At 42.3% G+C, this 15560-nt stretch overlaps 1 protein-coding gene across 15 annotated transcripts in view; it reads left to right on the top strand.

Annotated features, from left to right (window-relative positions):
* DOCK7 (dedicator of cytokinesis 7) overlaps window positions 1-15560 on the top strand; it is an 84954-nt gene that overhangs the window by 41083 nt on the left and 28311 nt on the right. For 6 of the 15 annotated variants that reach the window (XM_072342676.1, XM_072342674.1, XM_072342671.1 and 3 more), the window contains exons 15-23: window positions 4434-4551; window positions 5068-5138; window positions 5963-6101; window positions 6296-6397; window positions 6864-6950; window positions 7702-7933; window positions 9076-9240; window positions 10129-10298; window positions 14367-14477. In XM_072342676.1, coding sequence (XP_072198777.1) covers window positions 4434-4551; window positions 5068-5138; window positions 5963-6101; window positions 6296-6397; window positions 6864-6950; window positions 7702-7933; window positions 9076-9240; window positions 10129-10298; window positions 14367-14477 — 1195 coding nt within the window. The remainder of the gene's footprint in view (window positions 1-4433; window positions 4552-5067; window positions 5139-5962; window positions 6102-6295; window positions 6398-6863; window positions 6951-7701; window positions 7934-9075; window positions 9241-10128; window positions 10299-14366; window positions 14478-15560) is intronic. The other 9 variants (XM_072342680.1, XM_072342678.1, XM_072342673.1 and 6 more) reach the window with 3 other exon arrangements.

The following is a 15560-nucleotide window of genomic DNA, read 5'->3' as shown; positions in this document are numbered from 1 at the left end:
AAACTGGCTCTGAACTTTTCCATCTGCCAGGCATTCTGTTTTAAAATGTTATTGATGATGTCGGACGTGCTTCTGACACAATACTCGTTAATAGATTAATTGTGAGTCATCATCTCACTGAAGAGCCCCCATTGCTTCTTGTGTTGTATGATTCCTCTTATTCCTTTAGGAATGTGGAAGGGTTTTACCCTACTTAGGAGCACTGGACGCTGCACTTCGGGTTATGCAGCTTTTAGATGAGCTGGGGAAGGGCAAAATACTCTGCGATGATTCACAGAATCTGATTCTCATCTTGTACCATTTTCTGATGTAACTCATCGTGCTGCAGTGGATTTGCTTGTCAGCTAGTTCAGATTAAGTGAGAAAGTGGGAATTAGGTCCAGAGATTGCCTGGATGTGATTCTACTATCGTAAGGTTTGCGCAGTAATTTACACCATGTAAAGCTTATTTTTTAAGAGCTTCTTTCCAGAGGCAGGTGAGATAAATAATGTCCTGCTTTCATTTCTCACCTTACAATTCTCCTTGCTTTTTAAGTTTCTCAGTGAATAAAGCATGTCTGTGGGTGCTTTGAAATAAATGTCTGGCTCTGCACTAGGTCTCTGCAGGGAAGTGTTTGTTTTTCAGGGAGTATTGCAGTATGAATGAAAGGTATTTTGCTTTCTCAGAGCAATCCAAGAAATCAGTCCATGCATAATATAGTCCCTCCCTTGAAGGGTTTTTAGGTCATTGCTCAGCTTGGCTTGGACTTCGTGATGAAGAGCTGATAACATGCAGTTAACCTGCTCCTTCCTCCCACATCATTAAATAACATGAAAGTATCTCTGATTAATTGATGAATCATTTGCACCAGTATGATTTGAATCAGGAGTACTGGAGCATCTGCACAATGCATATAATAACAGCAGTCTTGACAGTAGAGAGAGTGAGGGTTTATTCAGAAGGATTTGTAGGCATGGATTGGAAGCAAATGTGGGAATTGTCCCTTAAATACTATCAGTAATTTTGTAATGGGAAGCAGCACTGCATTTTCACCACCCAAATGTGCAGTGCTGTCTTGTGAAGTACAGTCCAGTAATTTGCAGGTGTCCTACTGCAGCAGACCATCTTAAAGGTCTCAGATCTGCCTGTGCTGTGCAAAGAGTTGGGAACAGGAGTGCAAGGACAGCCCTGAGCTCTGCTGTGCATGCTGCCAAGGATTCAGACAGCCTTTGCTTTGTTTGAATTGCAGTGTATTGGTAGCAGGTACTTCTGGCCCTTCAAATATTGCAGCTATGCAATCCTTCTGCCCTTTGAGACAGGCTGACAAACTAGAAAGAGGCATGAGATAGGTGCAGGCCAATATGGGGATACCCCATAGCACTCCTGGTTCTGCTCAATTCCATACAGCTTGTATAAGTCAGGTTAGAAATGTGCACTTGAAGGGTTTAGAAAGAGGGGTTCTTATCCATTAAATGCTCATTGATGACCCTTGCAAAGCAAGAACTGAGCAAAGCTGGGTGAGACTGGGCTGCATCTGCTCACAGCTGGCAGATGTAAGACATGGTGGAGGGCAGTTACTTAATTGCTCGTTGAAGTCTGGAAGGCTGCGAGCAACAGGGAGTTTGGTTACGGGCTGTCATTAAAGAAATGTTTCAAATTAGTATTTACCCAGCCCTAATGAAAATCTGTTAGGAGAATTGTCAGAACAATTAGGGTAATTCATTGGAAGCTGATAAGCCTGTAAGGGTTGCACTGACTCATCATTTCTGCAGCATTTTCTCATCTGTTCATATCAATGGAAATGTATGAAGAGCTATTCTAAAAACCTGAGGATGTGCAGGATCTGAATTGCTCTTATTTTGTGCCTGTGTGGGAAGCTCTTGGGCATCTTAGCAGGTTAAACTCTGAAAGGTTTGATCCTTTTCGCTTTGAATGACAGACTGAGATACACCGTGTGTGGTAACCCTACTTAGACACTTCAGATCTGAAAAAGTAAGGTAAAATTTGGGCTTTCAACGTGTTGATGTTTTCGGCAGGAAAAATCATCAGATTACCTAAACTTCCTCTACGCAAGTGACAAAGTCTTTATCTGGGCCTGACGCTGTTCTGTGATAGGGAGCAAAGTCCGGTCTGTGGCATCTGGCACACACACACAGACAGATTTGGGGCTGCAAAACTTGAATGGGTTGTAAAATATTCCTTAAAAATAAATACTTTCTCCAGTTCCACATCAGGATATTTGGGATGGCTTTGGTTTTACGGGATTTCAAAGGAAATGTTTCCTTCTGTCTTAGCTATTTCTTACTGTCACAAAAGGTTTTCTCAGTTCTGATTTATGCTGCCCCCATCATTCCTAAAATCTTTATTCTTGGCTTAATCTTCAGAACAATTACACAGGTAACCAAACAGTTGGGGATCAGGAATGTAACCCGGCTCCCTGCATGTCCTGTAGCTGAGCACAAAATGGGAGCTTGTTTGTTCCTGAGTGCTGCTCAGATGTGACACTGCCCTGCGGAAAGGTTTGCTTTGAGAATGGGAAAGGCAGTCAAAATGCTCTGATGTCAAATGTTACAACATCACGAGCGGCTGCCAAGCACACGCAGCTGTAGAACTTTCCCTGTTAATGCCAGTGCCGATAAAATCAGGCAGTGATAAGTGCGCCTGGAAATGCCACCCTCCAGTTCTTAGATGTCTTGACAGTCACAGAGTCCATAAGCAAAGCAGGGCATAGGAAGATACAGAGAAGAAAACCTTCTGGCATGATGAAACTGTAAGATTTAGGAGCTCTAGAAACCCTAAGGGTGAATCTTGTCTCTGTTGGCCTAATCAAGAAAAGATGGATTTGATAGTTATGGTCCCAAGGATCTTTCGTGCACCTGGGTGACCCTCTTTAAGTAGACTTTGCATGATTTTGATAGTAGGAATAAAGCAGAGAAAAGGGCCTCTGGGATCTACCAGAAAGGGGAATTTTAATAATGTTTAGACGTCTCTTTTAAGAGTTAAGATCAACTCCTTCTGTTTTAATGCATTCAAGAAGAATTTTGGAAAATGAATGCCACGACACTTATATAAGTATTTTGGGGTGTGCCTGGTGCCGTTGTTTCCAAGGCCTGGCCTTTTCCACTTTGGCCATTCATTTAACAGAGCTAAAAGTACTTTTGAGATCTTTTGGAGAAAATAATGTAAGCTTTGCATCTATTTGCATTATAACAAGTGCTCCAGACACAAATCCTTGAGTTTAAAGCTCCTGGCCAAAACTTTTATTGGTAGAAATCTGCAAATAATATCAGGAAGTGGCTGTTACTTGAAAGCGTGAGGATTAATACCGCTGTACTTTATTAGTGTTTCTTGGCACTGCGGTGTTATTTCCATGGCAGATCCCCTCCTATCACAGAGGATGGTGGTTGCATCTCCACTGTCCTGCAGAGTCTACTGAGCGTTGATGTTTATGCATACAAATAGTAGGGTGAGGATTTACAATGTAATGACTCGAAGAGGGTAACACAGGTGAAAGCGAGAAGTCAGCTGAAGCTCTGGCTGGGATGCAGTGTCAGGTGTGATGTCTACTTATAGCTTTCCACCACCTTCTTTCTAGAGTGACATCAGTTTGCTGAAATGTTTTCTATGCTCCCAAGCCAAAGCATAGCAGGTAATAGGAGAACTGCAGGCTTGATTCAGGCTCAGCTCTGCTATTCGTAAATCAGTCTCAAGCATAAGAAGCGCCTTTAATATAGGGATCCTGCAGCCAGGCTTCCCAAATACATTAAATCCTTCTCTTAGAGCACTAATAATACTTAATAAAAGTTTTATGAGCAATGTACATTTTAGAGTAAATTTTCATATCCATTTTCATTTGAAAAAGAACGTCAAGGAGCAAATGTATTCATGCCGGAACAAAGTAATTTAGTAGAGTCACAAAAATGGCAAAGGCCCTCTCTGAAATAGTAGGAGAGCATTGATTAGGCAAAGCGACAACGGCAATGGGATTCAAAAGATTAATTCAGCATGAAGGACTTGAAAAGGAAGACATTTCCCATGTGCCAGCTAAGCATATTTCTCTGCCTGGAAGGGTGGAAAGGAGCCTGTCTCCATAATGCAGCCCCTCAGAGCCTTCTGGAGCATCCAGCCTGCTCTGTACTGATGCTGACCTCAGAGAGGTACCATCTGAGGCTCTTAGAGCGCTCCTTAGGACCAGTGTTAGCTGGTGTCAGTGCAGATGAGAGTACTCATGAGTATCAGAGAGCAAATGGAATTAAAAACATTAGAATAAAATTGGATGGGACCCTCTGCAGCCTGCTAGATTGTGTTTAAGGTCCAACTTGTGCTATTCTGTGGCAATTAATCTGATCACCTCAGCTTTGTCTGAGTGTTTTCTTTGGGGTTTTGAAGTAATAGCATTAATAACAGTGTGGACCCCGTCATTCTCACACAGAAATGCTTTTGTGTTTTGCAGGAATCTTCTTTATGTCTATCCTCAGAGCCTTAACTTTGCCAACCGCCAAGGATCTGCCAGGAACATCACTGTGAAAGTCCAGTTCATGTATGGAGAGGACCCAAGCAATGCTATGCCGGTGAGGGGAATGCTTGGTGCTCAATGTGAATGCTTCATGCCAACAAGGCAGGATGCACATTGCAGCCACAAAATCCCTGTGTTAAAGCAAACTCAATGGAATATACTTCCAGTAAATTGCAGAAAGTGTAGAGTCATAGTGTTTTAGAACCCAGAGGGTGTTTATGTTGGGTATGCAAAGCAACATTATAGCACTTGGTATTTTGACCTTGTGTGTTTGTAGTGGGACTTCTGAATTCCCGATCTTCCTTATCTTTATTGGCTCTGGATCTTCATAGGGGATGGTTACGTGCGTCCTCAGTTCCTTAGCTCTGTCTGTGTGCATGTGTGAGCAGGACCATTAAAACTGTGAATCTTCAGTGACTGGCTGGAATGTTGCATTGAAGCAAACAAGTGTGTCACAAGTTGGTGTAGCTGTACACAGCTGCATGGGATAGAGCTGTGAATGGGATTATGGAACAGGCTCTTGGCACATTTCTGTAGGGAATTTCTGCTGATTTTTTTTTCTTTTTAACAGGTCATCTTTGGCAAATCTAGCTGTCCTGAGTTTTCCAAAGAAGCATACACTGCTGTAGTATATCACAACAGGTAAAATACAGGGCATTTTGTAAATGGAGATGGGTCCCTAAGGATAGTATGGTTCTATCCAAAGAAATGTTTACCAGTGAAAAGCAGTGATGCTCACCAGTGAATCTATCTCATTGATTTTTTTTATCAAAGACTATCTGCATAGCACTTACATCACCTGGCACTGTAGGTAATGTGGTAGTTAGTGTGATACAGTGACTAGGAGCTTGAGTCTGTCTTTGCTCTGGTACCTGTCAAGTACATTGTGTCAGGCTGTGATCCTGAGCATTTAGCCCTGCTCAGCAGATGCCTTAAGTATAAGCTTCAAGTTAGACATGAAAACATATGTTACAAGCACTCGTTAGCAAATACTTTGTTACTGTGTTGAATAATTGGGTATTTAGAGCTTTCTAGGATGTAGTTGTAGGTTAGAAGTACTTGGTCTTGAAAATAACGTCAGAGCAGCTCAGGTGAGGAGCACTGAATCTGAACATAACATACTGCCTGTCTTTGTGGTAGTTCTGTGGAGGGTCTTGTCCTTCAGGTTGAGTATTGTGGCATCAGGGAAGAGTTGGTTTCCTCATGGGGAGAGATGCAATTCAGAATGCCTGTGTGGGGAGGGCACTGCAGCCCGCCAGGATGCTGCTTATATTTTTTTGTAGACTGGGAATATACAATGGAAGTTTTTCCATTCCCCAATGATAAGAAGGTAAACCTTTAAATTCCTCAGAGTATCCTTATAACTCCTTCCCTCCAGATAGTCTAACTCAAAAGATCTGCAGCACGAGATAGTAAACCACACTGCTTGTATTGATGACTAAGCAGAAGGTCTGCTTTCTGCACAGGTCACCTGATTTTCATGAGGAAATCAAAATTAAGCTTCCAGCCACTTTAACCGATCACCACCATCTGCTTTTCACTTTCTACCACGTCAGCTGCCAACAAAAACAAAACACTCCCCTGGAGACTCCAGTTGGATACACCGTGAGTGTCTTTCAATCTGTTTTTCAGCTCAGGATAATATTCATTTATATTGATGATGCATTTATTTGCAATGTTTTTAGCCATCACTGTCAGTGTATACTACTGTAGAGATTGAGACAGTCAAGCTTGTAGATTTCAGTAAAGCCTTAAAAAGTTTGTGTTTTCATTTTTTCTTCTTGTTCAATTACTTAAAGTGGATTCCAATGCTTCAAAACGGACGGCTAAAGACTGGTCAGTTCTGTCTCCCTGTTTCATTGGAAAAGCCACCACAGGCGTATTCAGTGCTTTCTCCAGAGGTGAGTAGTTTTTCACATTGAAAATAAGCAGTGAGAGAGTGTATGTGCACTTATATGCTTGTGTGTGCATGCATGTTTATTTCCTAAATGCTAAGTATAGTTGTGTGTGTGTTTGAGCACAGAATCATAGGATGGCTTGGGTTGAAAAGGACCACAGTGCTCATCCAGCTTCAACCCTCCCTGCTACGTGCAGGGTCACCAACCAGCAGCCCAGGCTGCCCAGAGCCACATCCAGCCTGGCCTTGAATGCCTGCAGGGATGGGGCATCCACAGCCTCCTTGGGCAACCTATTCCAGCGCATCACCACCCTCTGGGTGAAAAACTTCCTCCTAAGATCCGACCTAAACTTCCCCTGTCTCAGTTTAAAACCATGCATATGATCTGACAGTAAAATGGCAATTGCAATGAGAAGTGCTGTGGCTTTTCTTTCTGTCACATCTCCATTCATCCTTCTGCTCACCTGCAGGTTCCGCTTCCTGGAATGAAGTGGGTGGATAATCACAAGGGAGTTTTCAATGTAGAAGTTGTTGCTGTATCATCCCTCCACACTCAGGTGAACGTTAAGATCTGTCGTTTTAACAAAAAAAGTCTTGATCATCTTTTGGCAGTTGAAACACTGTCAAAGTTGATACAGTGAAGAGCACAATAATTACTTGTAGTGAAATTACAATCTTGTTTTCAGTTCTGAGCCAGCAGACCTGTTATTCCACGCTCTGCTGTGAGTATATTTGAGAAGTTCTGCTTAAAAACATGAATGGTTTGGCCTTTATTCACAGGGGTTGAATGGCCAACAATGTTTTCAGACCTCTGACTGTTGTTTTCAATACAACAGATCTAACATGCTATCCAGGTGTATGATGTTTTCTTGTTTTTCCTTTTCCTCTTTGTCGCTTTTGTATCCCTCTGTCTTTTTTGTCTTTGATCCACCATGAGAGATGGCAACCGTTTGACTCATCATTCTTCTAGTTTATTAATTCCTCACGTGTCTTTGTTGATGGCTTCTTGCTGTATTTTGTTTGTGCTGTCAGTAGTACAGTGACTTCAGTGCATTTCTGTCTGTTCTTCTAAAGAGCACAGTCTGTGGGTTCTCTAGTTTTGCCTGAGCACTTTCTAAACTGGCTGCTTTAAGCTGAGTTAGACATATGGGCAGAGCTCTCACAAGCGTTGAGTTTCTGCTGATACTGTGAAATTAAACGGTCAGATAGAAGAAGAGAAAGAGAGAATCCATCCATGAGGACAAGTCCGCAGAGGGCAGTGTTCATCTGGGAGCTTCTTGCTGATTATTGTTCTGTGCTTATGTGTAGGACCCTTATCTTGACAAGTTCTTTGCACTTGTCCATGCTCTGGACGAGCACATGTTCCCCGTGCGAATAGGAGACATGAGAATTATGGAAAACAACTTGGAAAATGAACTGAAGAGCAGCATTTCAGCTTTAAATTCCTCTCAACTGGAGCCGGTAGTGCGATTTCTTCATCTCCTGCTTGACAAACTGATTCTTCTGGTAGTAAGACCTCCTGTCATTGCAGGCCAAATAGGTATTCTATTTAAGTTTTATAGAGAATTACATGGCTGAGAATTTGACACTTCCAATGTTATCATATTTATGTAGAAATAAATAAGTCAATTTTTATCCTTTATTTTAGTGCCACTAAAATACCACGTATCTTCAAAATAAAACATTCTGGCATCCAGAGCATTGATGATATACACAGGAGCAACATTTAATACAAAGGTTTTCAAAAATGGGTGGTAGTTTTGTGTCCAAGTTGAGACACCAGAAAGGAGCCCGACTTTCTGAGTTGGATGCCCAGTGCTTTCTTAGCATTGAAGCCTGTTAAGCTTCACTAGTCAACTTGGAGAACCTTGAAGGAGGTAAATTAAGAAGACATAGATGCTGTAGTTCCTGTAGCTGTTCTAGGTCTGGTTTTGCCAGCATGAATAATCCCCTTCTTTTGCTCCCTGCTATGGGCTTTGCTTAAATGGCATCACTGAGCATTTTATTAAACTTCTCAGGAAGGAAGCCTGCAATTCAGACACTGGTGAGGAAGTTGCTGGTGTGTTTTCTGAACACACCGGTATACAGGGAGGTGCTGATCACAGAGAGAAAAGGAAGATGTACTGGCATGGGGGACTTTGTAAACCAACTTACATTAGATTTACGGTTTCCAGCTGCAGTCTGCTTCATCCCTAACTTGTTTAAAATATCTAGCCAGGTCCATGTGTGGATTTCTATGCTCAGTTTTTAGAACAGAATGTTATTTGAGAACAGAATGGAATTGCTCTTTTTCACTTTGTATTTTGACTGATACTTAAATTTAGCCAAGAGTTAACTGAGAAATGTATGACAAATATCCGGAGGGCATCGGATAACCCAGGATATCGTTACCATTGCAGACTGGGGGCCAAAGTTGGGCTGATTGCAGAAACCAAACCCGAATTCATCAAGTGTTATTAAAATGAATGGAAAAGTATCACTGTGACACCTGCCTTCTTGTCAAGTTGTTCATTAGACCTACTTCAAATATCAGCTTTGGTTTTTCTTGAGGAATGCTTGCTGTATTCTAACAAGCTTCACCATTTATCCTTGAGAAGGTGGATGAAATGCATATTCAGCATTTGTTTGTGGGGATTGCTGAAATCTAAAGCAACTTGTTTTCTTTTTTTTTTCCCACTTCAGTTAACCTGGGCCAAGCATCTTTTGAAGCAATGGCCTCGATCATAAACAGACTTCACAAGAACTTGGATGGAAACCAGGACCAGCACGGCAGAAACAGCCTTCTTGCTTCCTATATTTATTACGTTTTTCGCCTACCAAATACCTATCCCAACTCACCATCACCAGGTAGCTCTTTTTTCTCTTTATTTCAAGTCATAGTTTGTTAAAAGCAAGCAGGAAGCGTTTCCTGGCAGATGCTCCAATTGTGTGACTGATTCCCTGCCAAGTCCTGTTATTAACTTTCTCTATGATGCAGTGTTGCCATTTAGATGATGAGTTTAATTACAGTTAGCCATGTCAGGGATTTAACTACTCAGTGGTCTTAAAGTGCCATTGCTGAAACACCATGAGGTGAAATTATGACAAAATACTGTTCTGTTTAGTTTGTTTTGTTTTGTGACAGATAGATGGATGGGGTATCCTGTGGCCTATCCTGCTTCCCAGACTCCTTCACTGGTATTTTAGGACTTTCATTCAGTTTCAGCAGAAGTTGATGTGCTATCAGAGGAGTCTGAAATACTTAAAAACAGATGCCTCAGAGTACAGGAGGGAATCACAGTGATTCCACCTCTGCTGAGAACAAGGAAGGCATCTGCTGGAATGGAGATAAAGAAGATCAGGCTTTGGGAGGCCTGTTGTTCACAGCACTTGCTTCTAGCATGGAGTGGAAGGCCACTGAGGAGACTGGAAAAGTTGTGTGCTTAGAACCGGGCTTCAGTATTCGGTGCTTTACTATTTCCAGCCTGTGATCTGGCTAAAGGCACACCTCATGCTGGCTGCCTGAAGCCACAGGGAGCTTCCTGCTTCCCACAGATCAGAGAATAAAACAGCATATTGATCTCATCTCCCAGCTGCTTGCCTTGGAGCAGCAGGCAGCAGAAGCACGGGAGATTTCGTTATGGACCAGAGCTACTGATTATACAAAGGTTTTATCGTAGCAGTCCGGTGTAAAGCAGGGCGGGATGGAGGCTTTGGCTGGAGGTGCAGCAGGATGTTCTTTGTATCACACTGTAGGTCCCGGTGGCTTAGGGGGATCAGTGCATTACGCCACCATGGCTCGATCTGCTGTCCGACCTGCAAGCCTTAACCTGAACCGCTCACGGAGCCTCAGCAACAGCAACCCAGATATATCTGGGACCCCCACCTCACCTGATGATGAAGTTCGCTCGATCATTGGCAGTAAGGTACAAATCCACAGCTGAGGGTCTCGGGGACGGCGGCATCTTTTATTTCATATCTAAAGTAATAATGGGGAAATTCTTGTGTTTTATTTCCTATCAAAAGTTGTCCTCACTAGCAGCCCCATCTCAGGTTTATTCTAGTGGTTACAGATAGCATGCCTGATACTCCTTCTGTCTCTGATTTATTAGAGACCATCCTGCCAGTGTTATTTCCACAGGTAATGTGGCCGGGGTCGGAGTCCTTCTGGACTTGCCTCCCCAAGACCAGTAAGACAAGGACAGCTTTACTACCTCACTTCTACATGGCCAGCAGCTGTATCCTCTGACTAGCTGTTATGTCTCCCCAAACCTTGCATCCCCTACTTTGCCACCCTTTGATCCCAGTCTTACATCCCAAATGGAAACTTTCTCTTCTCCTCTGTGTTCAGCACTAACAGCTGCTCAAATGCTCTCTGTGTTACTTATGTCCAAAGCAAGTACCTTGCACTCAACAGACATATTCTATGGCCAGAAAGATTTCGCTTGGTTAGGAACTGAGCTGCAGTCTAGCTGCAGTATGAATTTATGATGTATTCACTCGGCGTGCACAGTGACTCCTCACCATTATGGTAGGGAGACCTCATTGTGGCCTTCCAGTACTTGAGGGGAGCGTATAAACCGGAGGGGTAGCAGCTGTTTACAAGGGTGGGCAGCGATAAGACAAGGGGGAATGGTTTTAAACTGAGACAGGGGAGGTTTAGGTTAGATATTAAGAGGAAGGTTTTCACCCAGAGGGTGGTGATGCACTGGAACAGGTTGCCCAAGGAGACTGTGGATGCCCCATCCCTGCAGGCATTCAAGGCCAGGCTGGATGTGGCATCTGTGACCATTATTACTTGCTAAAAGAGGCTTTCCAATGAGTAGGGGCAGAATAGTGCAAAGCATCTGATGTGTTCTTACTCCAGCCCTTAGGAGCTCTGGGTATATATATGCATTTTTATGGCTTTTTTTTTTTTTTTACTAGATTTGTTCTTCTTAACATGAGTGATGTTGTCTGTTTTGGGATCATGGTTGTTAGGGCTTTCTGTGTAATCAGTATAGAGGAAAAAATCTTCTCAGCAGATCATTTATGCCACATGAGGTATGAATCACCTTCGTGTCCCCCTCTTGTGAGTATGTAGAGCTGCTGCTAATACTTTGTACCTAAAATAGGTGACATGAGCCAGGACAAACCTTCTGCGTTGGTAGATGTGTTACCTGAGAGGAGTGCCTTAGTTCACTTTGGGTTCTTTTTTAATGTCTAAACTGTGACAACTTCCACCAAGATGAGACACTTTCCCACCCGTGTCCCTTCCAGCACAGGAGTTCTCCTGAGCCTTCCAGAGAGCTTCTATTTTTGATCCTTCTGGCAAAACAGCAGCCATCAGCCCAACCAGGCGAGCTTGACACAGTCCTGGTCTTAATAAGGAAGACGTAGTTTGAGAAAGAGGTTAGCACATTTTAAATTAATAGTGACATCCTTTTCTGTCCAAATAAGGTGCTGAAGTAACATGGGTAGGCAAATAGTTATTTGTTTCATCAAAGTGTGGACTTCAGAGTCTTAAAATCTTTTAAAGACCACCTCAGTATCTTGCTGATTAATCAACCGTGGCCTTTTGTGAAATGCCATAGGCAGTAATGTGCACATGGAATTTACACAGGGCATGAGAAGCTTTATGTGTGCTGGCATAGTGAATAATGTTCCAGTACAAAATGAAGAGAAATTTTGTTCTAGAAGTACTCCAGGCTTTAAATATGCAAATATGTCCATAATAGCTGATGGGGTTGTTATTTTTTCAGGTTAGCTAGGTAGTATCGGAAATTAAGCTTGGTCTAACCAAACAGAACAGTGGTTTAACATAACTGTTTCTGTTTCTTAATGTCAGTAGAAACAGGAATAGTTCTTGAAGTGCTGAAAGGAGCATAAAGGATGCATAAATTCCTATTCTGCTTCTCCAAGCAAAGATTCAAGCACATACACCCAAATAAGGAGCTTACACTTCATGTTGAATCTATCGGGGAGTCTTTCTGCTTTTAAAAAGAACGAATAATATTTGGTGGAACTCTTTAGAGCCCAGTCTTGTGTTGTTTCTTATTGTAACGTGTTTGATAGTTTTGGTAAAGTTGCTTTAGGCCTTACTTACCTCAGCATTGTGCTTAATTGTGAGCGTTCGAGCAGTCATCCCCTTTACAGGATTTGGAAGATTTCTGTGGTTCTGCATAATAGAGGAGGGTTTTGGTCTTGTCGCTTATTTTGCCTTCATTTGTGAACTGAAGCCATGTAAATTTTATTCCCTGCTAAAGAGGATTTATTAACTGTCTAAAAAGAGTGGGATGAGATTTTTATGCTTAAAGTGTTCCTGAAATGCTGGGGATGTGCTGGGAAGAAACAGAACATACTGAGTGTCGTGGCTCCGATGATGGATGTTCTCAGACGTGCGTTATGTGCCCAGCTGCAGGTTAAACCCCAGAAACAGGACAGGATATAACAAGAGTTTTGTGCACTTGGAAGTGATGTACCAGGCCAGAGAAGCTCTTGCACTGTTATGTTCCAGAGAAGGGTGAAATGAAGGAATCTCTTCACGTTTTCACAAAATCTGCTTCTGTGAATGTTGGTTCTGAGGCTGGACGTGTGCAGAGGGCTGTGACTAGAAAACATAGGAACAGAAAAAGGAGTTGGATAAAGGCGTTTTCAGAATTAGACCTGGCTTTACAAAAGGTGAACTTAGTTCTGCATAGTTCTTTGATATGAGCTCATTGTGAGCAAAGTAAAACATGTTTGTGGATCTACGCGGGATGGAGAGGTTTGATTTATTTTATTTCCAAAAAGTACTTGAGATTACAACAGTCATTCTGTCTCTTCAGTATATTTTTATTGGGCAACTTCAGCAAAATTACAGCATGGCTGTACTTAGCATAGAGGATAGCTCAGTGTATTAACGATTTGAATCCCAGTAGGTTTCGGTTACCTAATCCTTGGGTAGATTTGTCTTCACGAGAGGAACAGACTTTTAGGCGTGATGGACTTTGTGGTTGATGACATTTGTGATGAAATAGTCTGCGCCTTTGCCTCACATATTGGGAAAAAGCTCTAGGCTGGCACGGAAGCTGGGATAAAAGCTCTCTCATGTAAGGGTCAGAAATGATGTGTGGCATTTACAGGGAGTGACGGTGGCATTGCACAACTGCCTCTGTTAGAGCTGGATCCTGACACCCATCAATGTGCACTGCATCCCACTGAGTGTTCCTGACTTGGGAACAGCCCGGATGACAAACACAAGTTTAATTTTTTTCATTTCCTTCATTCTGAGTTTCTTGAGAGGAGAAAAGAGTGGAGGGAGGGGAGGGATCCACAGTAATTTTGCACATATGATCCACTGTGAGAGCTAAAATTGAACTACAAATGAGATTAAGCTTTTAAAAAAGCAAGGTAATTCTTCAGATGTTTTGTTTGGCAGTGCAGGTTGGTTCCAGAAAAGGTATGTCCCCTTTCCTCTGTTTGCCACAGTGCCCAGAGCAGATGGCCAAAAGTCCACGTGAAAGCTTTTCCACAGGGCTGCTCCACCAATGGCCCATGAAAACCTGTGAGAGCTGACAGTTGGATCTCTTTGAGTTTCCACAGCATTTCCATAGGATCTGTAGAGCTTATAGGCTGTGAGCTAGCAAGGAGTCTACCTTAAGAAAAGGATCTGAGAAAAAAAATGAGAGCATCCTTTGTCTTTCACATCCGAGCACCCATTTTCTTCTGTCACATAGTAAATCTGGGCTGGCTCCATCTACTGAAGTGCTGGATTTCAACTGGTGGAAGTGGGATTTTTCAGAAGGAGGATAGTATTTGAATGTCAAGCATTACAGATAGGACAGGTTGGACTGGAGTATTAATGTGGTGTACATGTGTGATGAGTTACAACAGTAAGCCTCTCAACAAATACAGCATTTGTGTTTGCAGTGCAGCTGGTTTGATTGCTTTTAAGGGCTAAGATTTGACTATTGTATGGCATGCAACATGTAATATTTCTTTCCTTTCCCAACTGCTTTCTATTACATGCCCAGGGTTTAGACCGCTCCAATTCCTGGGTAAACACTGGTGGTCCAAAAGCAGCCCCATGGGGATCCAACCCCAGCCCAAGTGCAGAATCAACACAGGTGGTGTCTTCGGTAGAGGTTTTTTCTGGCTTTGTTTTCTCTGATGTTTCCCTGTAGAATATCTCCAGTGCATACTCTGATTTTGGTGGTTTGCTTATTCATTTACTTATTTATTTAATTGTTCTTTGAAAACTTTGAGTTTTGTTTTATAAATCGGCATCTTCTCCCCCACCACCTCACTGCACTGCATGAAAAACCCCAAAGCGCGTGAATGTGTCCCCTTCTTTCATTTCAGTGGTTGCTGGTCTGTGAAATGTAAATGCTGTGACTGCTTCTCCTTTCTTTTTTTTCCTCCCTTTCTCTCTAACACTGGTTTCAGCTTCAGGTGGAGCACATTGTTAAATGGGAACATCAATCACAGCCTCATAGTTTTGTCCATGTTTGCCATTTCTTTTGATGTGAACCATTTTGCCATTTTCATCGAGCATTTAGTATTCATAGTCAAGTAATCCTTCATGACTGTTTGAGTGGAATATTATTAAACCAAAATTGATAGACATGTAAAATTCTCTCTTGAAACGTGTAAATTTAAGTGCTGGAACCAGTGACTCTCTGGGTCCAGTTGTATCTGTTCCATGTTGCAAAGTATGAAAACTTTATGGCAGCTTTGGTCAGAAAGACTTAAGTTCTTTAGCCCCCATTGCCTGCTGCTTTCCACTGCATGGTTGCCTTGAACATACCTCTCAACTGTACTTCCTTTCAAGTTTACCACTCTTCCAGAAGTATCCAGTCACTTCTACTCCTGCCAATTATTACCAGCAGAAATGACTGCAGTGATTTTCTCATTCTCTGTGCCAGTGTTGCTGTGGGGTACATCCCCGCGTACTTGGTCTGGTAGAGTGAGAGGTATGGCACTGAAATTACAAGTACTACTTCCTTGACATATGCATGTTGATAAAACAGAATGATGAAAAAGGTTTCATGCTTTGCAGCACTAGATGTCTTTGTGCATAAGAACATGCAGTTATTTAAATAGCCTATGTGTCTTAAAACAGTAAAAAGTGCTGTCATGTTGCTTAAAGCAGATCTGTAAATGAGTAAGACTTTGAGAATGCATAAAAAGGTGTAAAGGCAGTAAAAGCCTACAGTTGGAACAGTGTT

This window comes from Excalfactoria chinensis, chromosome 8 (assembly GCF_039878825.1).
Source record: "Excalfactoria chinensis isolate bCotChi1 chromosome 8, bCotChi1.hap2, whole genome shotgun sequence".
Classification (NCBI taxonomy): domain Eukaryota; kingdom Metazoa; phylum Chordata; class Aves; order Galliformes; family Phasianidae; genus Excalfactoria; species Excalfactoria chinensis.
The sequence above is the reverse complement of the archived record's forward strand: the minus strand, read 5'-3'. Positions and strand labels throughout refer to the sequence as shown.